Source organism: Paralichthys olivaceus, chromosome 2 (assembly GCF_024713975.1).
Source record: "Paralichthys olivaceus isolate ysfri-2021 chromosome 2, ASM2471397v2, whole genome shotgun sequence".
NCBI classification, from domain to species: domain Eukaryota; kingdom Metazoa; phylum Chordata; class Actinopteri; order Pleuronectiformes; family Paralichthyidae; genus Paralichthys; species Paralichthys olivaceus.
Genome location: NC_091094.1, coordinates 4,697,501 through 4,724,099, shown reverse-complemented (window position 1 = coordinate 4,724,099; position 26,599 = coordinate 4,697,501). Strand labels below are relative to the sequence as shown.

Below are 26,599 nucleotides of genomic sequence, written 5' to 3'. Positions count from 1 at the left end.
TAGTCAACTCAATAGACGGAAAACAAACAGGAAGGCTATAAAGCTGCAGTAATTAAAATTAAACCTGCATAAATGTTTTCTTGGCCCCTGTGGGTGCTGAGGAAACAAGCTGTGATCACAACAATGATATTCGTCACCTCTGAGGTTGATATGATGAACCAATGACTATAAATAAAGATGGATGACATGTCTCCACTCGCTCCCTGGCTGCCTGTAGTTCATCACTTTGCGTAGTTATTGAAGTCTGCTACTCGTCAAAGGTTCATCTTAAATCCCAGGCACCTCAAGCAACTCAACATGCAATAGTGTCAGAAAATAAGAGTAACTAAAAATACAAATAATTGAGTAGATTTGGCTTCACTTTTCAGGAGCTGTCAGGTGCTCCATCTTCAGATACAGTTAATGGCAGCAGCTGTTTGCCGACACGTTAGCTACACAGCTAATTCACACGCTCGTAATGCGTCAGACATGTTTCGATGTTTAATAATCAACCAAAAAAAACTGGAAGAATTCAAAATATTGGAAACCTCGAACCGCAGCGATTATAAGTGCAGTCATTTATTTCACTCAGCTAATGAAGCTCAGCTGTTTGACGTCAACTGTGCGCCACAAGTTCACTCTTTACGATGCAGATTGGTCAGATTTGTGGGTTTTGGTGATTATGTGCAAACGCTCAGACATTTTTAAGGAGTTTGTGTCAATATGACACACACACACACACACACACACACACACACACACACACACACATTTGTGAAACACATCTGGCACATTCACACCCAAAAAGCATCACACTCACTCATATGAAAAGAAACCCACCACCGGCCCCGAACCCCTCCTCCGGTCCTCCCCCCCCCCGGGTCCTCCCCCTCTCGGGCGGGGCCTCGCTGCTCTGCATCACGGTGTCTGTGCTCCGCTGCTCCACACAAAGAAGAAGAAGAAGAAGAAGACGAAGAAGAAGAAGAAGAAGAAGCACACGGCGACGCTTCCATGTGAGTCTGTTTGTTCTGCGGAGCTTTGTCGGGATTTATCACCGGATATTTACCGTGAGTGTGTGTGTGTTGACACGGTTCAGTGTGTGTGTGTGTGTGTGTGTTTGGGGGCAGCGCGGTGAAAAGTTGCCAAGAAACTTTCACCAAACTTCATTCAAACTACGCTATTTTTTTTTTACCGCTACTTGTTGTTTGTTGTTGTTGTTGTTGTTGTTTGTTGTGTAACTGGGAGAAAGTGTGAGACGATAAGAAGGAGACACGGAGAGGAGGAGAAGGAGACATGGGGAGAAGGAGGAGGAGGAGGGTTTTCTTTTTGTGGTTGATGGTTTTTCGTACTTTCTGCTTCGTCCTGGCGCTGGGCGATAACACGATATCGGTAATTATCGCAATATGGCTTTCATCATCAAAGACATAGCAAAGATTCAGTGTATATATATCGATTTCATTACTTTTGCATTGTGCAGCCACAGTGAGGAGGTCCAACACAACATCTACCTCGGATCTGTACAGTGACTGTGGTGGTGCAAGGGTTTAAAAGCACAACTTTCACTCAGCAACAAAAATTACTTTTTAAAGTTCAAATAATTAATAATCTGACATTTATCGCAATAACTGTCGATATCAACGTTCGTCAATCTTTGACGACTCCTAATTTTCGGACTACTCTAGTTTATACATCAACACATATCCTGTCCTACTTACGTGGTCTAATTTGACTGTATGTACTCCACTGTATCATAACACTTCTGTAATAGTTGGTTTACTTCTTTTTCGTGTAGTTGGCTATTGTTTTCTTCCAATTCTTAGACACAAATATTAATTTTTTTGTAGTTTATGCGATTTTATAAACCTTTATGTTTATATGATATTCTCATATAGACTGTAAACCCGCAAAACAAATGAACACAAACTATTTGAGTTTGATAGCATTACTATCAAATATGAGTATATTCTACTAATTTGAAGTAGAGTATACTTACATTTGTTAGTAATGCGGTGGGTGGATAACCTTTAAGTGAAATATACTAATATTGTTAAGTTTTGGTTGTATAAACTTGGTTTTTTCACCACACATCTTCCTCTCAAGGAGAAGCTGTATTCAGAAGTATTTCTCCTTTACTAACTGAATGTAAACATTAACTATTAATGACACAATATTACAAGAGTTGTGTGGACAAATTAATGATACTGCAAATTGTGTCATGGCCGCCACCTCTAAAATAATTCCTGAAAAGTTAAATATTTTCCTGTCAAACAAACAGTTACAGATTCAAATAACTTTATTTTAAAGAAATACAGGTGGGTTTAAAATCCTCATTATGACTTTGAGGTCAACAGATTCTCTGGAGATCAGCTGCTCTGTTTGGATCCAGTTTAATTTCAGTGTAATGTATAGTTTAGTGTTTGTTTATAACCACATATGATTCTGTGCATCTGTTGTTATTTTTGAACTCATGTAATGTATGGCAGCTATAGTAGGCTGTAGTTATCTTCCTGCAGGCCTCTTTCATTACAGCATGCCCTACAGTTTTCTGTTATAACTTAGTTTGTTGCAAATAGCTGCTCTGAGCAGCTGTTTCCTATGAAACCCTATTAAATGGTGCGTTGGCAGAACTGCCCATTTGAAGCTTCATGGTATTGTCTAGTATTTCCAACGTGTGTCAGAGATACTCTGTGGGAATTGTTGGAAATTGTGGACCTTTAATTTTCTCACATGTTGTAGAGTCACGTAGATTTCTCACATCATGTTTTACACCCAACTCACACAGGAAACACGCATGGGGTGTGCACAGGGAGTTTCAAATATAACGGCAACACAACAAATGGAGGGAGTGTGCTAGAAGACGCCCACTGAAGAACCGAAACTAGAGTTTAAATGTTCCATAAATTATCAAACCTGGTCTCTTGCAGCAGCACAGGATGTAGGGCAGCTGTCAGTTATATTTGCTGTATTTCTATATATGTTTACATGTCCTATAATGTTAGTTGGTCTTTTGGTAAATTGCTCTATAATAGTTAAATAGTGTTTGTGGAACATTGGAAACTGTGGCCTTCACATACTTCTCAGTATTGTTGTATTCTCCTATACTATGACATTATTTCAGTCTTGCATAGAACCAGTACTTTAATATTTCGACAGTGTGTTTGTTTGTGTAGATCTGACTGTGTTCTGTTGTGTTATTATCTCTCATATCTTTATTTTGTATCTGTTATCTTACTTAGAATGATGACTCCTACTTTTCTGACTTCTCTTGTTTATATATCAACACAGATTGTGTCCTACTCACATGGTCTAATTTGACTCTACTGAGTCATAACACTCCTGTTATAGTTGGTGTCCTTAGTTTACCTGTAGTTGGCTATTTATGGTGTTCTTATAATCCTTAGGAATATATATTTATGTTTTTTGTAGTTTATAAGCCTTTATGTTTATATGTTGACCTTTTTTATTGATATAGAAATATTCATCATATGAAGAATGAACTGTCTGTAATATTTGTGCATCGCTTCTTTGCTGGTGTATGTGTTCATATCCGTCCTGATGGGCTGTGTGTGGGTCTGTGTGTTTACGATATGTAGGTTGGTAGAACTGAACTAGAAAACGCATACACATAATTATAGCCAGAGACAGATTGTAAGTCAAACGTCCTCTGTATTTGGACAGATGTAATTATAGAGGCCTGATTCTAAATCTGAACTACAGAAACAGATTGTTACAGACCCGACTGAGTGTCTGTCTCAGGGCAGATTTATTTCTACAGCCCAGAATGACAGATTTCTCAGAGGTCTTCAAGATATGTCCAACATATGACAGCTTTTATCTTTCCAGCCTGAATGAACTATAGTCCTCACAATGAGGGACAAAAGGGAGAAATATCAAACGGAGCAGCAGAGGAGGGATCAGGCTTCTAGAACAGGAGAAATAAGAGACATCTTTACAGAACAGACTGTCACAGGACTCATAATATATGAAGAGATCAAATAAAGTATAACAGATATACAGAGAGGAGTAAGGGTTTGTAAACCCTATGGAATGGAAAGACCTGGCTGTCATCTTTGATTGATTAAGAAACACGATTTGGTCTTCTTATACAAACACAGTATCATAAAAGCTAAGAACTAAGAACTCATCCGATATTATCAGCCAGTAAATTAATCAGTCCGGTACAAATACCAATTAAACTAACAATGCTGGTGTTAAAACCCAATATACTCCTTAAATCCTTTGGTATCAATGACCTCAAACAAAAAAAAAAGTTTCATCATCCTTCTTGTTTGCTTTGTCAACATGTCAAGTGATTATGAAAGATTGGTAACGGCATCAGTTGCAGCAGGACAGTTTACAACACCACAGGAAACATTTGCACATTTTTGAGTTTTTTGTCATTGTCCACCTCCAGGGACAATGAGGGTCACAAGTTGAGGGTCAGGCTGAAAAGGGTGGAGACCCCTGTGTGGAGATTTGGCCTCTGACTGGGTCCGTCTGATACAGGATTTCTGAAGTCGTTGTGTTGTTTATTCACTTCAATGTTCAGGGTCGTTTCCTGAAAGTTCTTTCAGGACAATGATGGGATCATGTCCAGCGTGTCTGTCCTGTCAGGCTCTTTGATTGTCCCCTCTTACATTTCTCTCTCTTTCCAAACCCATGTAAAGAATATTATTATAATAATTATTCTTGGGCTGATGCTGTAGTCTTAACATCGAGTGTCTGTCCAACTGTGACTCAGCACAGTCTGAGCAGTGTCTTGTTTTTCCTGGACTTCCTCACTACTTAAAACTACCTCTCTTTCTTCTCTCTCTTTTCTGTGCTGCACTTGGAAGTTTCAGCCCAGCTGATTTTCCGTCCTGCTGGATTCTGGTCAGTGACTCTGGACTGTAATAAATAACCAGTATGACCAAACGTTTCAGCCGTCCTAATGGAAACTGGGCATTGAACCTGAACACCACCTCGACAGGAGCAGTGGATTGTGGCGTTTTCCTTTTTCAAGCTGATCTAAATATTATACCTGCTCAAATTTCTCAAGCTTTTCAGAGTCTACTGGATTTATTTGAGAAGTTTTTTAGAGCTGTGATGACATCTTGGGGTTTGCGGCAGTTGCAGTGATGAGGGCAAAATTCAAGCAACATGTTTTTGGTGTGAATTTATGTGTGGAAAGAAAACCCGCCAGAAATCTTTCTAGAACAAACACCCTCACAGCTGAGTGTGGAGAATGTGTGCGGTATCAATGTAGGGTTTATTGTGTATCTGCAGTCAGACAGTATCAGGACATCTTCGGGTTTGTTTTATTCTTCTAAAACTCTGAGCTGTTGCGTAGCTAAAATGATGAAAAGTGTTTTACTTTGAAAAGTTGTGTGTTAGTTTGCAGGGGCAGAGACTTTTAGAAAGAATGACGCAGTTTCTTGATTGGATTTTATCAGTCACCACACGACTTCCAGCTTTTGGCAACATGTTCCTAACACTTAAGTTCCACCTCACTGTCGGTCCAAATAAAAATCCCTGCTCTTATTACAATCACTACCATTGACTGGTCTGTTAAATCCACCGCGAGGACAGTACAAACTTGATGGTATATTTTTGTAAAAGAAAAACACAACTGCTGTACACTGTAGTCAGATAAAACTGTCTTCTGCGTCACACATTCCGTTGCTCTGATTGGTTGTGTGTTCTGCGACCACGCATTAACACCCGTTGGAAATTGAAAATTTTACTGAGAAGTTCTTGACTAATTTGCAAAAACCAACAGGTTCCATCAAAGCCAGGATAACAGGAGACTCATAAAACAACAGTTGTTTTCACTTGGCCTCAAATGACCCCCATGACGCTAATAATGAGTGGCTTGATAACGGCGCCCAGAGGTTAAATACCTGAGTCCTTTCATCAGTCAGAACCGAAGACGCTTCCGAGTTGAGAGGGGACACGTCTTCAAGTGTCCACAACCAAGTCCTGGTTGTCAGAAATACTGACCAGTTCTTGACTTTTTCCAGATGCTCATTTTGGTTGCTATAAAAAAAGTAATGGCTCTAAAATCATCAATTTAAAAACATTAAATTTAAAATGCCACCAGCCATTGTGTTGCTTTGAAGACTATTTTATAAATAAAACCCCAAACTTGACATGACAGATACCGCTAGAAGAAATTCAAGATGTTTTTTGTACTGAACTAAACTTTTAGATATTCATGGTACACATAAAATATCTTTATATTTATATGTATTCTACTTTGTAGAAGACATTTCTTCGTTTGTGAGAACGTGTTTATTGAGGTGGGAGGATGACTGAAGGGGAAAATGCAGTCAAATACAGCTGTAGGTTCCAGTCATACACTTTCATTTCCTGTTGCCTCTACTTTAAAAAAAACCCAGCAGAGACAGTCTCCTCCTTCCTCTGTGGGCGATCTGTGTAAACAGACCGAGCAGAAATTAGATTTTGTCTTCGTTTGTCTGGCAGCCCATTAGTCTACTTCTTCTCCTTCTTCTCCACTGTCTTTTTTTTTTTCCTGCTCGTCACTGTTCCCCATCTGCAGAGCAGCTGGTTTCCATCCTGGTGTCAGAGCTGAGGTCAGAGGTCACAGAGACGGACAGGATGGAGTTCAGTCACATGGTTTTTCTCAGAGCCGGGAACCATACGACCCCTAAACTTGTCATGCCCAGACCCCCCCCCCCCCCCCTCCAGACCCTAAAATAACATAGAGGACAGTGTGTGACTGAGCTGACAGCCGTTAACCCTCCACAACCTCCTCAGCTCTTATCTCTGTCAGACACACTGAGAGACCACAGCCATGTTTAGCAGTTATCAGCTTTTTAAACACGTGCATCTCTTTGGGCAGAGACTGTAACGACAGAGCTTGTAGTTTAAAGAAGAAGATTACTCAAAACCTATCGGACAGATTTCCACAAAACCTGGCAGACACATGGAAATTAAGAAAAAAAAAACCTAAGAACTGAGGTTTTGATGCTGATCTCGACAAAAAAGAGGGTCTAGGAATTGTTTCATGTTCTTAAATATTATGAGAGGAGTTTTAAAACTTTTTAAAAATAATTCATGGATCATGATGAATAAAATCTGACTTGTTTTAGTGACTGATATGTTGGTGAGTGTGTGGCTGGCTTGACTCAACATGGAAAATTGAAAAAAACAGAAAACAGGATCATCCCATCCTGTCTGAGTGACGACAATAAACCTTTTTTTCTAAAGCAGACATGAGCTCCAGAAAATGTCCTGAGAATTGGGCCTGGACATTTCCTGGAGTTTGTCTTTCACATATGAGGAACAGCAGGAGATTGTCTGGGTCAGCAACAGGAAAATGTTTGGAACATCCAGTGGAGGGGTAGAGCAGCAGGAGAAAGGACATGTCGTAAAAATGCCGCTGTGGAAAGTGCTTGTTTTTGTTTACAGCACATCAACAACGGCCCTCACCACCGAAAGCTCTCAAATCTCATAGTCCAAGTTGACATCTTCGCCTGTGTCTTCTATGGTTATGACGCATCTTTATCATCTTGAGATATTTGTATTCCTCTGGTGTTGCCTCCGTTGTGTGTAACACACATACTCAACACGTCCCTCGTTCGCTGGGAAGTCCCCAGACAACTTTCTACTGTTTTCTCATGTGCTCACGCTGACATTTTCTAGACGTTGCGTTTTCACACACAAACCCTGTGGAAAACATCAGTAAAATATCTGAAGCAGCTGAGAGGTCGTCTCTGTGTTAATGACAAAGAAACAATCACTCAACCTGCTTTATTGTTTTATTCTGAACTCTGAAAAGGGCTCAAAAGAAAGATCAAGTCTGTTTTTGTAAACCTGAAATAAGTTACTTCATTCCCAGAATTCCTTTTCTCTGATATTGATCTGAGGTAAAAACAACATGTAACATACTTTTTATATACCACAATATTTATGCCACATGCACTTTACTGCCTATTGCACTTCTGGTTGGATGCTAAACTGCATTTCGTTGCCCTGTACATGTACATGTGTAATGACAATAAAGTTGAATCTAATCTAATCTAATCAGTGTGGACTTTCACATCCAGACCAAATATCGAGCTGAGCTCTGCTGAGCTGATTCTGTTGAAGCCCTTTGTACCAGGACAAGTTTGCACAGTGAACGTAACAGAACACAAGTCAAACTCTGCACTAACAAGCTAATGCAGATGCTAATCCTGGAAATGTGCTTTCTTTCTGTCTCTGGAATTTCTCCTGAGCCCTTTCCCTGAGATCATTACCCTTTTACGCCCGAGGCCGGATACAGATAACTTTACAACTGTGTGTGTTTTGATGTTTTAATCAGTGCTCTGTCCTGACTTGTTCTGTTTTCCAAAGAAACAGATTTTCCAAAATCTTGTGGTCGTGAAGTTTAATAGTTTTTAGTGATATTTACACAGGAATAAAAAAACAGAGGATTCTCTGTTGCGGTGAGAAAGTTAATGGAAGTAGAAATACTTGTAATTGCAGTGATACTACGAGTAGCTGCGGTGGTATTATTCTGCTCCTGTCTCTTGTTTTCCAGACAGAGGGTTTGTTTGTGACGCTGTCGAAGGAAAAACAAATACAATCAGATCTGAGATGAAAAGACTCGGCTCATCAGCTTAAAATCAACTCTTTCAGTTTTGCATCAGACTAAATCAGTTTTATATCTCTCGACTATTGTTTTGAGAATTCAGAGAACAAACAAACACATTTCATCAATCTTTTCAAAAATCGGGACGATTTACAATAATCCCTGGAAACTTGTGACGTTATCGTTTAGAGGTAAATTTGTTTCTTTCATTTCTCTCATTGCACAATTGTAGTGTTGGACCTTGTCCTGCAAAGAGAAATAAACGTGTGACGGCTTGTACAGTTTCCCCCTTTGACTGTTTGTCTTTCAAAATGACTTTGGTGTGAACATTTCCTCTGAGCGCGGAGCACAGAGTACAAAGATGTACGACCTGACAGGGCCCCCAAAGGGAAACAATAAGCTTCTCTATCCCCACCTGGTGGCTGGCTGCAGTATAGGTCATAAACCCTGCCTCCTTCATGTAAGTGGATGGGACATGGACCAAAGATTTGGTCACATGGATCTCGAGGGTTGGGATGTGTTTAACGGTGGATGGCATAAAATGTATGAGTTTTAAAAAACAGTAAAAATACAGTTATTAAACTTCAGCTTCACATTTATGCAACCTGATGAGTGTTGAACCAAAAACAACAAAGATTATTAAATAAAACGTTGCAGCTCTCGGTTACAAAAAGATTATGAGTGATTTGGACGGTTCACACACACACACACACACACACACACACACACACACACACACACACACACAGTTAGAGAGAGAGAGAGTGGTAGAGAGAGGGACAGGAGCAGAGGGAGGGCTGAAACAGGAGAAGCTGAACTGGATCCAGATCTGATTGGTATGCAGAGTCCGAGTCTGTCTGCATGGAGACATTCCTGCAGGAGGAGAGGAGAGGTGGGACAGGGGGAGGAAGAGGTGGGAGTGGGGGAGGTAGAGGAGTGGGTGCTCCAGCCATCGGCAAAAGTCAAAAACTGCACTCTTCTCTCTTTTTATTTGTTTTTCAAGATGGAGGGCGGTTTTTATGTTGTTGTTATTTCTGTATATGTCAGTCAACACCGTCATCAACCACGATGACATGTCTGCCTGGTTGTAAGCACGGCCTCATGTTGTCTGTGTTGAACTTCTCTGAGGGGGAACAGAAGCTGTGGTTTGTTTTTCTTGTGTAAACTGTTGTGTAAACTTTATATGTTGTAAAGTACTTAGGTTGTGATGAATAGCATCTCACTGGTAGTTTGTCATAAGTAGTTTACAGATGATTTGTTCATCATGAAAGGTGAAATCATGTTATTCTTGATGATGCTGATGTTGTTGTGTCTTTCTCTCTAACTCAGGAATGAATAGATCCTGCCTCCACCAATAGAGAAGCAGCGTTGCGCCCAGGTCTCAGGCTCCATGGCGATGCAACTGAGTGGAGCGAGGACAGAAGAGTGGACGATGTCCAGATGACACAGTCTAACTGTGCCGACTTAGCAGGATGAACAGCTGATTGACCTCACGTCCTTCCTCCCGTCGTTGCCCACCTATCGTCCGAGCAGCCATGTTGCTGAGGAGGAAGCTGTGCGTTGCTTTGCTGATCGCCGCCATCCTCTTCCTCATGCTGGCCAGTCAGACCATCCAGAGGAGACACTTCCTGCCTCTGTCTTTGTCTCTGCCCACCTTCCAGGCCATGCACGCCAGCTCGGAGACAGGTGAGGAGCTGATGTCATGGTCACTACTGAAAATGTGTTTTTCTACATTGTACTTAATCACAGGGGTTTTCATTTTTCGGTGAACTATCCCTTTAACATCAGAGGAAAAAGAAATTGGTTTGAATTTCTGCCTCTGGGCAGTTGCTTGCTTTTCCTGAATGGTAATCCAGCTAGTACTAGTAGTATTATTATTTGTAGTAGTTGTAATGGTAGTGTTGCAATTGTACCATAAAGATGTTAACAGTGTTAGCGTATCTCCCACGATGCACTGTTCTCTGACTCAGTTTGTTTGTATTTGCAGTGGTTGACTTTGCAGCGCCTCCTGCTGACCTGAACCCTGACCCACCAGTGACACCCCCTCCTCCCAGAAACCCCCCACCTAAGTCCAAGGAGGAGCCTGCAGTCGACTCCCAGAAAGTCCCGAGGTAGATGCAGGAAATCCTGGACTCCTTTTATCCCACAATTTCCTGCTCTGCTCTTTCTGACTCTGCTTTCTCTTCCTCTTTCAGGTCCTGTGGTTGTTCTGAGTCCTGTATTTCAGACCCCGGGGCGTCGGGCTGGTTCAGCCAGCGCTACGATGTGAAACAACAGCCGGTCCTCCATGACGCCAACGACAACCTGGACCCGGAGGCGCTCAAATGGTGGCTGGTGAGGACAAAACACAGGAGCCGTTTATGATTTCTGTGCCGGAAAGATGATTTAAATTGAAATAAAAGTGTAAAGATAGCTCCATAAAGTGAATCCAAAATGTCTTAATCGCCCCCTGGTGGCTGGCTGCAGTAGAAGTTAAGAATTCTGCGTCCTCCATGTTGGCAAATGGGACATGGACCAAAATAACAAGTCAAAGTACATGCCAAATACATTTTTATTTAATTTCTGTCATGCTAAGTCATTCTTTTGATGTTTGCTCAAGTGCTCGTGTCTCTGATAAGTTTGGTTTGAATTTGTCATTTGATGATATAAAGACAGAGCGAGACGTCCTGATTGACAGCTGAGACATTTAGGCTTTATCTCTGGATAGAGCGAGGCACATAGAGAGATAGTTTATCTCGTCTTTCTTTACGTACAGACGTGTTACATTCCATAAAGTTAAGCCTTCGTAATAAAGGTCGTTCTTTGCAGCAGCGACTTGGTCCAAGCGAATTCACTTCAGTTAATTAAACAACCGCGGATGTTTAATTAATCTACATGAAGTGAATCAGTTTGCAGGCAAAGTGTGAGATTTTATTATGCACAGCTTAAGTATCCAAGATCAATTCATCACTGTTTGTTTAAATCATATATATGCCAATATTCCTTTTATCGAGATCATTTTAAACAACATCAACGGTTAAACTGCAGATAACGCTCACATCAACATTGATCTTTCTCATGAACAGTTTATTAAATCACATTTTTTATATGATGCTGAATACGATTTTCAGATGTCGCTCTTTTATCTTTCTTCATTAACTAATGGTGGTTTTTGTGTAAAGTGATAACAAACAGAATGTGAGTCTTAATCGATGAATTAGCAGAATCACAGATAGAAGATTTGTTATTAAAAAAACATATAAGGATGTGTAATAGAGTTTAAGTCATTAGTTCAATCACCAGGGTTTTCAATGCAGAGCTGTGTTTTAATGAAAGCTGAAATGTAAGAGGTCCTAAATTAGTGGCTGTGGAAGCTGTCGACAGTTTGGACGAGGAGAACGTCTGAGTCGGTGTCCTGCACTTATAGATTAAGTCCTGCAGCAGAAACCATTAGTAGATTAAAAGGAGGGGGCGGTAATGCTGCTAACATCGGTCTGATCCACAGTATGCAGTATTCTGCATATTCTGTGTGTGTGTGAGATGCAGTAAAATCCAGTAAAATTTGATATGAATGCAGAGAATATGAACATTATGAGTTAAAAACATACACAGCTGCTGCGGCTAAATTGTAGATGTAAAAATGTAGAGCTGCATATAACTTTTATTATATTATACAATTTACAGATTATTTTAATGAATCTATGAACCTGTCTTTTAAAAATTCAACTTACTTCAATAGAAAACCAGTAACTATTCAGTTATCAAATTAAATCCAAAAAGTTGCAGAGTAATATTAAAATAATTACATTTTGTTTGAATTGGTACCAAATATCAGTCTGTTAAACATCTGACTTTCAGATTTCTTTTTTCATCCAGATCCATGAATTATTTTTTGGGAAAATTGGCAAAATTATCAAAACACTCACATCTCACAACGTTAAAACAAAAGAAAAGAAACATTTCCTGTTTTTTTTCTTTGCCAATGACCCATCCTTTAACCAAGTTTTATTGAAATCCATTTTAATCGTTTCTACGTAATCCTGCGAACAAACAAACTGACTTGACAAACAACTTTCTTGACCAAAGTAACAACACAGAGCATTAAACAAAATACTTCTGAAAACTTCTGGAGCTGATGGAAAGTGTATTTTTTCACATTTATGGAGCTGGTTTTGCGACTTGCTGATATAAAAGTTAAATAGAGTCAGAGTGAAAAATAATGAGATATGCTTTGCTCCTCCACAGGGTCTTCAACGGTCTGGTAACTCCCGAACTCTACAGGAAGTGATATCAGAGATGTTCAAGGTCATTTCTCCACCCACCGTGGACTTCAAGCCCCTCCCCTCACTCTGCCGTAGTTGTGCGGTGGTCGGCAACTCTGGCAACCTGCGACAGTCCGGACACGGCAACCTGATCAACTCCCACAACTCTGTGATCCGGTACATTTGAACACACATTCAAACACACGCACCTCATACGTTTACCCTCTCCTCATCTTCGTCGCCTCATCTTCCTCTTTTTCAGGATGAACAAGGCAGTGACTCGAGGGTTCGAGAAAGATGTTGGGAATCGGACGACGCATCACCTCCTGTACCCAGAGAGCGCGGTGGACATGGCGCAAGGAGAGAGCCTCGTCCTGCTGCCGTTTAAACTGAGAGACCTCGAGTGGCTGACCAGCGCCTTGTCCACCGGCCAGGTCAAAATGTACGAACATTTAATCTACTCCAACTACTCTAGAAAATATAAACAGTAATAAATAGAGTGTATTAAAGACACATATTCACAAATGATCATTTACAATTAACACAAATACATGAATATTGACATGAAACACTCATATCAGGCAAATTAAAATGTATCATTCATATATAATATTTATGCTCCACACACATATCAAAATTACTCAATGTATATTCTCACAGATGTATTAACATATATATATATAATTCACTTATGAGCTTATATGTCGCAGAATCTTAATTTGTGCAGTATATTTACAGTCATACACAGTTAATATACAGAACATATTTTTATGTGTTTATGTTTAAGTTTTTTATTCAGACAAAACAAAATGTAACTTACACAAACTGTGTGTGTCTGTTTGTGTGTGTTTGTTCAGGACCTACATGAGGGTTAAAGAAAGAGTGGAGGCTGATAAAGACAAGGTAAAGTAAATACTCTCTCCACATCCCACTGTTCATCATGTTCGCTTTGACTCATTTAAAAGGATTTTGCAAAATGTGAGATTTGTAATTTAGACAGAATCTAAATCTCTACGGCTTCGTAAAAAACAGATCTGTCCGCATTCTGTCAATAAATTTGAATCATGTTCTGAAACACAGTTCTGTCTTCAGGTGTTTATCAAGATTGAAAAATGGTCTGAGAGCAAATCTTACAAATAATTTGCCGCGATGTGTGTGAGCAGGTTCTGGTGATGAACCCGGTGTTCTTTAAATACATCCACGATCACTGGACCGAGCATAACGGTCGTTACCCCTCCACGGGGATGCTGGCCATCATCTTCGCTCTGCACACCTGTGACCAGGTAGGAGGGACGAGTCCAAACCTTCAATTCATCTGTTTTCAATATTTGATCCTTAAGTGTCCGGAGAAAACTAGAATTGAAAGAACATAATAACATTTATCATCCATTTCATCTGAATGCACAGACACAGGATGTTCAGTGAAAGTTCCTCGTGTTTCAGTTCCTCATGTTTCAGTTCCTCATGTTTCAGTTCCTCATGTCGTGGCTTCTTCTCTTCTGTGTTCAGGTGTCAGTGTTTGGTTATGGTGCAGACAAACTGGGGAACTGGCATCACTACTGGGAAGAGAACCGTGATGCTGGAGCCTTCAGGAAGACCGGCGTCCACAGCGCCGACTTCGAGATCCAGGTCATTCACCAGCTCGCCAAGGAAGGAAAGATCCGTCTGCACCAGTGACACGACCCACGACCGACCTGCTGACCGACAGACTGGCCTGACTCCAGAGATTTACTGTCGGACCCATCAACCTGCAGAGTGATGTGCTTCCCGACCACGGACCGGCAGACCAGTGAACTGAACACCAGACCTGACCTGCACACAAGCTGCTTTCAGACATGCCCTGGAACTCTGGACAAATAGAATTTGTTTCGCTCGTAAAACACACAAATCGTTCTTCAGTCACAAACTGGCAAGTGGGCGCGTTACACTTCTAACAAGTAAGTGACGCAAAACGAAAAAAAACGCTAGGCATAAAAATCTATCTCGGAAAGAAGCCAAACTCGTAGAAGATGAAGAAAATTGAAAAGAAAACGAGATGCGAGATGTTTAGGCGATAAAAACAATGCTGACGATTTTCTGCTGGAAATAAAAACTTTGTGATTTCCGCAGCAGAATTTAAAAACCCAATTTTCCGAACATTGTCCAGAGCTCATGTCTGAAAGCGGCTCTCCAACCAGACCTACTGACAGACTCACAGACTAATGGACAGACATCGGGCGTCCAGCTTTTCCAGACTGAGGCCAGATGTTTTAGATCTGGAGATAAACTGTGGACGGAGTTAAACCTGCCTCCTCCAGCTGCTGGTGGTGGTGGAGAAGGTGGGGGCTTGGATCTCTGCTGGGTTAAATGAGTTCCAGCTTCACTAGAACAGACAGTTTTTCGGGACCCTCCACTCGTCATACATGCGTCTGCGGCTGCGTGGATCGACCACACACGCTTTGCTCTGAGTCGGGAAACAACCACAGACTTTAATCTTTTTTTATTGGATTTTATAGACGTTATACAGGGAGAACCTCTTTTTTTAATCAAAGCACTTTGTCATGAAGAAGTAAAGGCGGAGGAGGCCGTGTTGTTTCGCCTCTGTCCGACCAAGAGAAGACCTTTTTTTTTTTTTTTTATATCATTTATTATCCATCCATTTATTTTCATTTTGTCGGAAGCCGTCCTGGCGCGGAGGATCCGGACAGACTGGAACGTTTGGATCCTAAAGCAACGTCACTTCCTGTCGTCACCGTATATGATGGTTCTCTCAGCCTGTGGTTCTGATTGTTAAACTGCAGTCGGCAGGTTTTCCGGAGCAGGAATGTTTTTTTAAGGAACAGTCCAACATTTAGTGATAATCATTTTCTAATCTCAGTTTTCTGCGAAGTAATAAGACTAACTGTAGAGAGCTGTGACTTTGTGAACGTGTCCCAGAGGCACGTGACAAAGCTGAGGAGACGACGATTCACTAAAGATTTATCAAATAAAACGTAACGAGGACAAAGTCAAACAATCAGTAGCCGGTTCCAGTGAGTGCGGATGCAGTGCAATGTACTTTCAAAGAAGAAAAATCTGAAGTCCAACCAAAAACAACCAACACATGAATGAAGAAGGACGAAGCAGTCCAGCAAGTAGCAGAGGAGTCGGTCACCTGACTGCTGCACCTCCTCCTCGCAGGAGTTCCCAGCATGCAGAGCGGTGGCCCGTCGCCTCTACTGTGAATGTACAAAAAATATTATCAGTCGTCTAAATGTTTGTGGCTTTGTTTGCACTATGAAGAGTTTCAGGCCGTTTTCACACCGAGTTTGATTCTGAATCAGCGAATGTTCGTCTCAGACACAGTCGAGTTAAGGCACCGTCACACACACGCGAATATTTCAGAGGCTTCTACCGTCCACTTCAGATCTGTGACAGCGAGGAGACGATTCAAACATTTGCTTCCTGTCACAAATCGCAGCACGGCAATATATATATGTATATATATATATATATAACTCTCGTATGTGTGACGGGGCGTTTAAGCGTTGGGTTGCATTATAGTCTGTTTATAAACGGACGACATGTCACAAGATGTTTTAGACTTATTTCAAGTTCGGTTTTAATTATTTGATGTTGACGCCACAATCACCACTGTGCAGATGCAGTCTCCAAATTATGTCACTCGTCCGATGGGCGGGGCCTGTATCCAGGATGTTTTAGCAGGAGGATCTTTATTTACAATCTGTGAGTTAAACATTGAAGTTAGCATGTAGGACAAAGATAGTTAGCTGCATTTAATTTGGTCTCAAGACTTAAATCTGTTAAATGCTGCATCCATCCATCTTTTAATGTAAATGTCAAATGTTTCTTCATTGTGTTTTCTTTGTGCAAAATCAAATGTTCACAAAGATATTTAACTTTGCTGCTCGTGCTGTTCAATCATGCAGCTGCTCGTCTCTGGTGTTACGTTTGTGCCGCAACCGAAAATTCTAAGAATTGTGATTGGCTGTTTGGTGTCACGAGGAGAACAAAAGCTTGTGTGAGTGAAACTGCATGAGAGGTGAGTTATCATTGCACGTTAATATGGATAACGGTAAACATGCAAATTGTTTCATTTAAATTTTTTATGTTTATCTTTAAAATGTAATTTATTTGGTTGCAAAATGTATTTTTCTGAGCTTGAAATCTCAAACAGCTGGTTCAGGAGTGAGGCACGAATATAACACCAGACGACCAAACGACTCTAAAGTCACCGTACTGCTTTTAATGGTTTAATTTCTGATTCATGGGAAACTATCAAACCATCTAATTATCGTGCTAACAACATTTCTCATGGTGATGTTTTTATGACACATATGTTTCTGACTTATTGAATTTCAGATCAACTCATTGACAAGTTATTTTTTTGTTTATTTTTTATCCTCACTGAGATTGTCTTCTCCTCTGATTCAGACAAACCACCAGTGAGAAATCGCCTCAGAGACATTCAGTAAAGATCGTTCTGCTTCAAACAGAGTTAGAGTCCGCTTACACTCAGTGGCCGTTTCCAGCCGTCAGAAACTTGCACCTTGTTTGACGCCGACTGAGGCCTTATCAATAATCATGAATGCTGAATCATCACCTGGGGGCTGCTGCTCTGTCGTTAGCTCGGCTGCGGTGAAGAGTGCAGTCTGAGTTCAATCCTTTTTTCCATGTTTCTTAGAACTGACCTGTGTAATCAGACGCTGTGGTTCAGCTTAGTTCAGCCACTAAAGACTAAGCAGCAGCGCTCCGGCTTCCTGAGCTGGATTTAACATCTGGAAGTGAAGTTTCATGGGATTTGCAGTTGTTGTTGAAATATTTACTTCCTCACACTTAGAAAAAATCCAGTTCTATTCCAAAGTTGTGCTTGTTAGAATCCCTGCGGTCTGGAAATGCTCCATCAGGGACGTGCAGATCAACCAATCAGCCGCTTGTGCTTTTTTTTTTTTTTTTTTCCAGAGTGACGTCCACTGACCAAACAACATGTATGTGTCATGTATGTTCAGTTACCATAGCTTTAATTCACTGTGTTTAAACTGTGACTGTTTGATAAAAGAAAAGAAAGTCAGATTCATTTAAAAAGCAAACCTACTGATTATCACTTCATTTATTCGTTCGTTCGTTCATAGAAGACAAACAGACAGAAGCACTGATATTTCAACTAAAGACAGAAGACAACATGAACCCACCACTGTCACTTTGAATGAAATAAAATATATAAAAACATTGTTTATGTTTTTTTTAATCAAAAAACCTAAGAATCAAACCCGATGCTTCACATATACATGTCGGTGGATTTTTTTTTTATTTGGGCCTATTGGAGAAAGAAAAATTGTGAGATTTCGAGAACAAAGTTTTTTACGAGAAAAGTTCTAATATTCTGACATTATTGAAATGATGACTTTTCTCATCAAATAATACATTTTTTCTTGTTATATTTTGGCATTATTCTTGTAAAATTTGTCAAATTAAATTTAAGTTAATACATTTTTGTCTTTAAATTATGACTTTATTCAGTTTTTCTCATAAAATTTTGACTCTTTTCTTGTTAAATTCCATTTTTAAAAACTTTTTTCTAGTTGAATTCTGTATTTATTTTCATAACATTATGACTTTTGTTCTCATAAATCAAAAACTTTTTGTCCTGTTAAATTAAAACTTGTTTCTCATTAAATTACAACTTCATCCTGACTTTATGACATAATATTCCGACGTTATTCTCGAAATCTCTTTTTCCCCAACTCCCCCCCTCATTCCACATTATTACATTACACTGAACTGTGCTTTTTTTTCACCAAACCGTTCATTTATAACAAAGTCAGTGTTTCCTGCTACATCTAAGTTTCATGATATAAAAAATGTTGTCACAAGTTTCTTGTTGATTCGTGAATATTTGGTTCGTAGTGATAAGAAAATAAGAGCTGAAGTGAAACCAGATTGATTCTAACTATTTAAAATAAGTAAAAATTCTGCCTTGAACAGGTTTTCTCAACAGTCCGTCACGTTACTTGCTTCATATGTTTGGAACCTTTTTGATAAAACATCTAATGTCATTGTTTATTCAATATTTATGCTTTAGCTGCCTTTTATGAACATTTCCCATAAGCCCTTGACGTTCATGGGTTGACTGTCAGAGAAATTGATTCATGAGTGACCACAGACTGAATCTCAAGATGGTCGACATGTCCACTTCTTAAAGTGAAGCCAAGTCACTGTGATCGCCCCCTGGTGGCAGCAGAACTGCTCAACTCTCCAACACCGTGAACAATGTTAATATGAGAAATTTCCATCTTTTAACAAGAAACTGGATTTGATTTTTGTAATGGTGGTTTTGTGCTGTGCTACTTTCACACTGAGGTGTTGTGATATCTCGGGACATCGAAGGCAGCTGGAAGAATCAAAGTGAATCCATGGTAACGGCTAAACGAGGTGAAATCCTGCTCCGGAAACCGACTTCACCTGAATTTACAACAAACATCTGCTTTTCATCCTTTGGTCTTCAGTGTCATTCTTCAGATCTGGTTCTGTCTGTACGAAGAGCCGAGGCCTGAGAGGAGCCCGAAGCTGCTACAGGGTCAAAGACCTAAAATAACTTCAAACTGTCGCTCAGATGAACTTCAGAAGAAAAGTCCAGTGGATTTTTGTGTCCATGTGCTTAGTAAAATATTAGTTTACTTAAATAAATTAATAAAAGTTACAGACAACCTTGAATTGTGGCTGATTAGTCTGTGCGAGGCCGTCTCCATGTGATTGTGTGTGCTGGAGCTTCTCAGAACCAGATCACCAATCTGGTCCATCGAAGAACAGAGGTTTTGGCTGTAGCTCGGTACAGATCTGGTTTGGCTCCGGTTTAGTTCCGGTTTGGCTCCGGTTAGGTTCCGGTTTGGTTCTCCAGGCTCTGATGTGGTTCAGTTCTGTGCTGGTCCAGGAACCGATGGGGTCCAGTCCTGGTCCAGCTTCTTCATGTCATTCTGAGAGCAGCTGGACGAAGGAAGACGGAAACAATCCTCTCTGGTCTGGTTCATCCTCTATGTAACCATGCTGCACACACACACACACACACAAACACACACATATTAATCAAGAACAAGAACAAACAGGGATGGAAAGTTGAAATGTCAAAAAAAAAATTTGACATTTCAACTTTTGAGAATAAAGTAGAAATTGTGAGAAAACAATTTGAAATGTTTTGAAAAAAGTTGAAATGTTGAGAAAAGTAATGAAATGTCGAGACAAAAGAGGAAATGGTGAGAATAAATAATAATTCTTGACATTTTTTTTCACAATTCAACTTTTTCTCAACATTTAAACTTTTTTCTCAACATTTCTCAAGAATGAATTTATGACTTAAGTTGAAATATCGATTAAACAGTTAAACTAAATGATAAAATCAACATTTCGACTTAATTCTTGTCCAATCTTTTATCAGAAGAGTGAACTCAACAACAGCTGAGGCTACATCATAAGAGCTCTCTGTCCCACCAGTGGGAGAACCAATCAGAGCGTAGGATGATGATACATACCCACCAATCAGCATCCTCCTGGCCCAGGACCACCAGCACCTGACCCTCAGCGAAGCTCAGCTCATCATGGTGGTCGGCCTGACAGTCGTACAGAGCCTGAGCACGTCGACTGGCTGTGCCTCGAGGCTGAAGGACACCAGAGAGTAACACTCGAAATGTTCCTACTACTGAAATCAATGATGAATATTGGTATTTGTTTGTTTTGGTATTTCTAGAGAAACGATTGTCGCTGTCATGTGACTCTGCGACTGGAGCCCATACGTGATTCGTCAAATTAACAAGAAGCGATGGGACAGAGCAGAATCTGTAATGTTCTGTAATTTAATGTCAATAAACCCTTCATGAGGTTTTTTTATCAACTCACCACGGATCTGCGAGGGAGCGGCATGGGGGCGGGGCCTCTGCTGTCACTCTCAAAGCTCTGAGAACGCTGGTTGGTGGGAGATCCGTTGGGCGGAGCTTTACTGGCAGGGTGCAGGAAGTGGGAGGAGCTACCGTCGCTGTCCGCCCTCCGGAAACCTCAGAGAGGAAATAGTAGATTATTGTTACCATGACAACATGAAGTTGTTTTCAGGGTCACGTTGACAGAAAGATAAATAGCTGTGAAAGATGTTTATGGACATTTTTACAATAGCAAAAAAGTAAGATTATAATATTTATCATAAAATAATTCACTGTGTAATTGTTTGGTGTGTAAATTGTTTGTTTGTTTGTTTTTGTGGCTGAAAACTAAAAGATAAATTATGAATACATTTACATTTTACATTTGAGTAGGTGATTGGATTAAAAACTGAAACTTTAGGATCTTGTTATCTCTTGTTCCTCCACTGATCCCCGGACCTTCACTGAGTTCATTTACACGTGATGGATTCAACAGATGAACAGATAAAACAGATGTTGATGCGACAGGAAACAGCTGGAAGTTACAGGACAGGAAGTACCTGCTCGATGAGGTCGTTCAGTCAACGAGCCGAGAGGAGAAGATGGACTGCAGAGAGAGAGACATTTAAAAAAATCACATCTGTAATTCATCCTCTGTCCACCAGAGGACAGTACAGTCTGAGTTTTGTCTTTAGCTTGAGTTAATTAAAATTGAATGTAAAACATTACATTTTTAATGTTGTTGCAGCCCATCGCTGAATCACCACCATGTTGGTTTGTTTATCTGCTACTGAAACGTCCATATTTCAAAATTAAATTCTGTTTAAATTTCAAGGACACAGAGATTATCCTTCATGTCTACATCTCATCATGTAAAGAGAATAGATGAGTTGATCCCTCGCTCCTGTTCCAGAATCCATCTGCCATCCATCTCTACATCTGCTCGTACCCTCAGCTCCTCGGGCAGAGAACTGTTGTCTGTCCCAGAAACCTGGTTGAAAACTAGAGGGGACAGAGCCTCTCAGGGCCCGGAGGCTCTGTAAGAATCTGCCTGGGGACATCATGTGGGCGGACTCCGACTCTTTTTAAAGATGAAAAATAGGAACGAGGAGATAAAGGGCAAGTTGAACCTGTGCTGGTTGCAGAGCAGCCAAAACCTAAACCCCTCTTTAGATAAATGATCCGAGACCCTTCCCTGATTTTATTTAAATTGTCTTTGAACTTGCTTTGAACTTTATGGACTATTGTCTTTTAAATCTGATGATGATCTCACATGGAGACTGTTGGACCTGAGGAAGGTCTCAATAAATCAATATAATTATTATTATTATTGTTATTATTATTATGGTCTGATTCTTTTCATAACATGTTCTTTGATTAATTCTTCTACAGCTAAAAAAAGATGACGTTCTTTTATAAATAATTTGTTGTCTATGAAAAATCCTTCCTGTTGGTATCTGAACCAGTGTGACATCATCATTCCTCTACCGGTCCAATCAGAGGCCTGGTTCTCTGTCGTGTGTTTAATGTGACACACTGAGAGTTGTGCGTGATTGTGTCTCAGATACTCACACACACTTCTTAAAGGAGGAGGAGTCTGGACCGCTGTAGATCCTGGGACTGGTTGGCAACCCGTAATCTACACACACACACACACACACACACACACAGAGTTAATTACACAGCCTCACTCAGACACATTAATTGCAGTGTGTCTCTCAGATGTTACCGTGCGTGCTGGACTCAGAGCAGCTTCTCTTGTGTCGGACGGCGATGGGAGGGGCGGGGTTGGACTTTCTGTTTCCTGACGTGATGAAGAATCCATCCTCATCATCCTCGCAAAATCCCTCCCCCCCAGCAGGAGGCGGAGGAGGAGGAACAGTGGGAGCTGAGTGACAGAGCAGAGATGAAGACTTTTCTTTCAGAGATCTTGTTCATATAGTAAGAGGCCTTTGATTTCCTTATGATCCAAACAAATTCAGACAGTACTTATCTGCAATCGGTCTTAGATATTTATATATTATCATTTTATTTGTTTGTGTGTGTTTTCTTTTTATATATATCGTTATTTATGATAAAGTATAAAATTAAACTGTAAGATATTAAGCCTCAGATAATTTCTTTGTCATAAGTTCTTGATAAATATAATTATTTCAACACATTTATAACATATATATTGGACGATACGTCATTATCAGAAACCCTCTAATCCCTAATATCGGCTCTCAAACATCCTTTATCTTTTAGGAAAATCCATCAATAGTTCTCGAGAGATTTTAACAACAATTGAACAAAAAGGTAAAAATGTTCCTGCAAATCATTCATCAGATGTTGAAGGCTCATTACAGCATAAAGATTCATCTCGTCTCACCTTTGACCCTGGGGGGCAGCGGGGGAGCCGGAGAAGATGGCGGAGGTGGAGGGGGGCTCGGAGCGGAGCCAGAGGCCCGGCTGTGGAGATCCATGGCCATGGCGAGCCTCCTCCCCACGCTGAGCAGACCTCCTCCGCCTGGCGCTCCTGCTCCGGCTGAGGAGGGCGGAGCCCCAGAGGAGGACATGGACTGACTGAAGCTGAACGGACGGGAGGTGAAGGAGAAGGAGGAGGTGAAGGAGGATGAGGAGGAGGAGGTGCGCTCCTTCTTCACTGGACCATTCTGAAACAGGAGGGGAACGGATTAACTGATGATTGGAAAAAAATAAACATTTTAAATACATTTTACTGGATATATTAAAAACTGCTGTTTCAATCAATCACTGTCAATAATATATCTATATAATATATTATATGTTAAAGCACAGATGTGGTGAGAAGAACCAAAACCCGAAATCAAAAGTCGGCCTAGATGTTTTCCAATAAATAAATAAATCAGATAAAACAGCAGGCCTTCAGTTGCCATGGTTACCCTGTCATCAAAGTCATCGTCGCTGTCATAGAGATCGTCGTGACGAAGCCGCCACTCGTACTCCACATGGATGTGATGGTCAAACTGGTTGGACTGGGCCTGCTGCAGCTACAAACACACACACACACACACACACACAGTAAGTCGACACATACAGTTACATTGAAACAGTGTGATATGACTATGGTGAACTCACCAGCGCCTCACAGTGGCTGTGCTTCAACCTGCGGCTCATGTCCAGAGCAGTCTCTCCCAACTCATTCTCTGTTCACACGCACACACACACACACACACACACACACACAGTTAATTATTAATTATTAATAATTATTATTAATTATTAATAATTAACGTTACTATGCGTCTTCTGTCACCAACTTAACTTAAGAAAAATATTCACGTTTTTTGGAACAAAGACATTTTGGTTATTAGAACGTTTGTTCACTTGTTGAGGCCTGTTTTTAAAAGTAGCACTGCATCCACCACAGTATGTTCCTAATGACGGGTCCTCACAAGTATAGTGTGTGAACATGTGTGACTGTGTGTGTTTGTATTACTGATGTGTGTGTTGGCTCGGGCTCTCAGCAGCAGTTTCACACAGTCGCTCTTGTTGTGCAGACAGCTGTAGTGCAGCGCTGTGTTCCCCGCAGACGTCGGCATGTCAACGTTGGAGCTTTAAAGAAACAACACAATAGACACACACAGGTGAACACACACAAACAAAGTATGAGGTGTAATAACTCCTGAACATCAACCGACCAGTTCTGAGCCAGGAAGTCCAGGATGTGCAGGGACGTCCTGTCGGCCAATAGGACGGCGAGATGGAGCGCGGTCTCCCCTTTTTCCTGTTGGCATGGAAACAGAGTGTGTGTTTAGTTGGGAAAACTTTACCTGTGTGTACCTGTAGCTGTGTACCTGTATGTGTGTACCTATATGTGTGTACCTGAATGTGTGTGTGCAGCGGCTGGCTCAGCTCCATCCTCTGAGCGTGCAGCTGGATCAAACTGTAGATGTCGCAGCTCTTGGTCGCCTCCTGGAGGCCGAGTCGCAGCGTTGCAGTAGAGCTGGGACTCCGCCTCACAAAGTGAACATCCTGGTACTTGAGCAGGATGAAGTCTTTGCGCTCCGTCCTGCACGCCGCCACAACACAGCATCAAATTTACTACAATGAACTACAGTATAACAACAGCAGAAAGACACACAACTGTGTGCGATCGTCTCACATGTGACTGTGTTGAGACGGCTTCAGAGACGGACTCAGCAGGTTCGCCTCCAGTATTTCATTAAAACCAGAGTTACCAACATTCCTGGCCAACTGAAAGAGAGAGAGAGAGAGAGAGAGAGAGACCATCACTGTCTGACTCATACGAGGTCACCGCGACCTTTGACCCTTGTCTACAGTAAGTTCATACTGTACCAGCAGGTCTGACGTCCCCAGACTGTCCAGACTCAGAGACTGGATCCTGGACACGTGGACTCCCATCTCCCTGTGGATCCCTGAACACTCGATACAGGTCAAGATCCCCAGGTTGGTCGAGAGCCATCCAGGATCTAAAGAGAGAGAGAGAAACATCAATGATTAAAAATGTTAAACGAACCCAAACATTATGTTGGTATCAGTGTTGTGTGTAAACTTTGATGTGAACTTTGACGTTAAATAAAATGCATTTCACTTGTTTACAAAAGGTCATAAATTACTCACATTCTGGGAAGTTACAACAAAAAGTTTTCACCTGGTTCATAGTTTTGTTTTAAAAATGAAAAACAATATTAAAGGATAATTGTTGAATTATTTTGTTTCACTAATAAATTCATAAAAATACAAAATTTTTTAATAAAGTCTGGATATTAGAGGTTTCATAAGACTCATTATTGTTGAAACAACCCGTTTAAATAAAGTGTCTTCAAACATCGATGTGTGGTTATAGTGGCGTGAAGACGAGGAGGGAGAAAATACATTGACTGATTGATTGATTGATTGATTGATTGATTGATTGATTGATTGATTGACGGAGCTCACCTGGAGCTCCACAGTCACAGCAGTTGTTGTTCCCTGGCATCCGCCTGATGTCGTCGGTGATGGCACGGGTCAGATCCTCCACGCTGCTCTCCCCTCCTCCTCCCCCTAGCCTCCCCCCATCCAGTGCCACGCTCAGAGCCTCCTGCTTACTGTTACTGAGCACCGAGATCCAGCTGAACACACACACACACACACACACACACAAAGACACACACACGGTAGATTTTAATACTAGATCAAAACAACTATCTGACTCTTCCAATAAAGTTTATTTATTTGTTACTCACGCCACACACTCAGCTTCATCTTCAGCCAGGAAATGATACGTCCGATTATCTGGAAGACAAAATGTTTGTTATATATTACATTGTGTGTGTGTGTGTGTGTGTGTGTGTGTGTGTGTGTGTGTGTGTGTGTGTGTGTCTTACGAGAGATGAGGTCAAAACATTTCTTGTCCTCCACGCTGGGTTTAACCTGACAGGTGAGTAGGTTGAGTCTGGTCGGAGGTTTATTAGGCTGAGAGAGACAGAAGGGGGGTTTGAGAGGTATATATACACACACACAACCACACACACACACACACACACACACACACACACACATGTTATTAATTTATATAAGTGTCTATCGATCCTCTAATAACCAGTGAATCTGCAAAGTGCTGATATAACAAATGTCGCCTAATTAATCAGTATCACCTTATTTTTCATGAGCAGTTTGAAAAAATAATGAGAAAAGGTGACGAGCAGATCAGCCCTGAATTAAAATGAATATCTGGTCAATAAATATGTGAGAAAGATTATGATAATGAATGGTCATAAATCATTCTAAACAAAGACGTCACTATTGATTACTGATTATGTTTGTATCGCTGAGTCTACAGAAAATATGGAAAACTAACATATTCACTTTACAGTGATAAATGCTGAAGTGAAGCAACACAAGCTCTTTGAGTTTGAAAATGATTCATTGATTATCAAAATATTTGTTGAGCT

The 26,599-nt window shown here is 40.8% G+C and overlaps 2 protein-coding genes across 3 annotated transcripts in view; one reads left to right on the top strand and one right to left on the bottom strand.

The window, feature by feature from the left end:
* The first annotated feature begins 855 nt into the window (after positions 1–855).
* On the top strand, positions 856–18,003 carry st3gal8 (ST3 beta-galactoside alpha-2,3-sialyltransferase 8). 2 transcript variants are annotated; one of them, XM_020096811.2, is made up of 9 exons: positions 856–992; positions 9,884–10,240; positions 10,542–10,665; positions 10,750–10,888; positions 12,779–12,972; positions 13,058–13,237; positions 13,653–13,698; positions 13,959–14,078; positions 14,305–18,003. In XM_020096811.2, the coding sequence occupies exons 2-9, from the start codon at positions 10,090–10,092 to the stop codon at positions 14,470–14,472; spliced, it is 1,122 nt and encodes a 373-aa protein (XP_019952370.1). In that variant the 5' UTR covers positions 856–992; positions 9,884–10,089; the 3' UTR covers positions 14,473–18,003. The 2 variants fall into 2 exon arrangements, with proteins under 2 accessions (XP_019952370.1, XP_019952371.1); XM_020096812.2 differs by having other exon boundaries at positions 891–1,046.
* Positions 14,713–26,599, bottom strand: part of unm_sa1614 (un-named sa1614) — an 18,734-nt gene continuing 6,847 nt past the window's right edge. The window contains exons 12-28 of the mRNA XM_069532062.1: positions 26,033–26,120; positions 25,892–25,940; positions 25,605–25,777; positions 25,002–25,135; positions 24,808–24,899; positions 24,528–24,714; positions 24,344–24,429; positions 24,142–24,257; positions 23,781–23,848; positions 23,585–23,692; positions 23,053–23,335; positions 22,411–22,569; positions 22,254–22,320; positions 21,242–21,288; positions 20,665–20,819; positions 20,301–20,426; positions 14,713–19,818 (exon numbers count right to left, since the gene is read on the bottom strand). Coding sequence (XP_069388163.1) covers positions 19,744–19,818; positions 20,301–20,426; positions 20,665–20,819; positions 21,242–21,288; positions 22,254–22,320; positions 22,411–22,569; positions 23,053–23,335; positions 23,585–23,692; positions 23,781–23,848; positions 24,142–24,257; positions 24,344–24,429; positions 24,528–24,714; positions 24,808–24,899; positions 25,002–25,135; positions 25,605–25,777; positions 25,892–25,940; positions 26,033–26,120 — 2,013 coding nt within the window. The 3' untranslated portion in view covers positions 14,713–19,743. The remainder of the gene's footprint in view (positions 19,819–20,300; positions 20,427–20,664; positions 20,820–21,241; positions 21,289–22,253; positions 22,321–22,410; positions 22,570–23,052; positions 23,336–23,584; positions 23,693–23,780; positions 23,849–24,141; positions 24,258–24,343; positions 24,430–24,527; positions 24,715–24,807; positions 24,900–25,001; positions 25,136–25,604; positions 25,778–25,891; positions 25,941–26,032; positions 26,121–26,599) is intronic.

Coding starts and splice junctions, on each gene's coding strand:
- st3gal8 (XM_020096811.2), top strand. CDS start 10,090: ATGTTGCTGAGGAGGAAGCTGTGCGTTGCTTTGCTGATCGCCGCCATC. Junction 10,889..12,778: donor AGGCGCTCAAATGGTGGCTG/GTGAGGACAAAA, acceptor GCTCCTCCACAG/GGTCTTCAACGGTCTGGTAA. Junction 13,699..13,958: donor TGGAGGCTGATAAAGACAAG/GTAAAGTAAATA, acceptor GTGTGTGAGCAG/GTTCTGGTGATGAACCCGGT.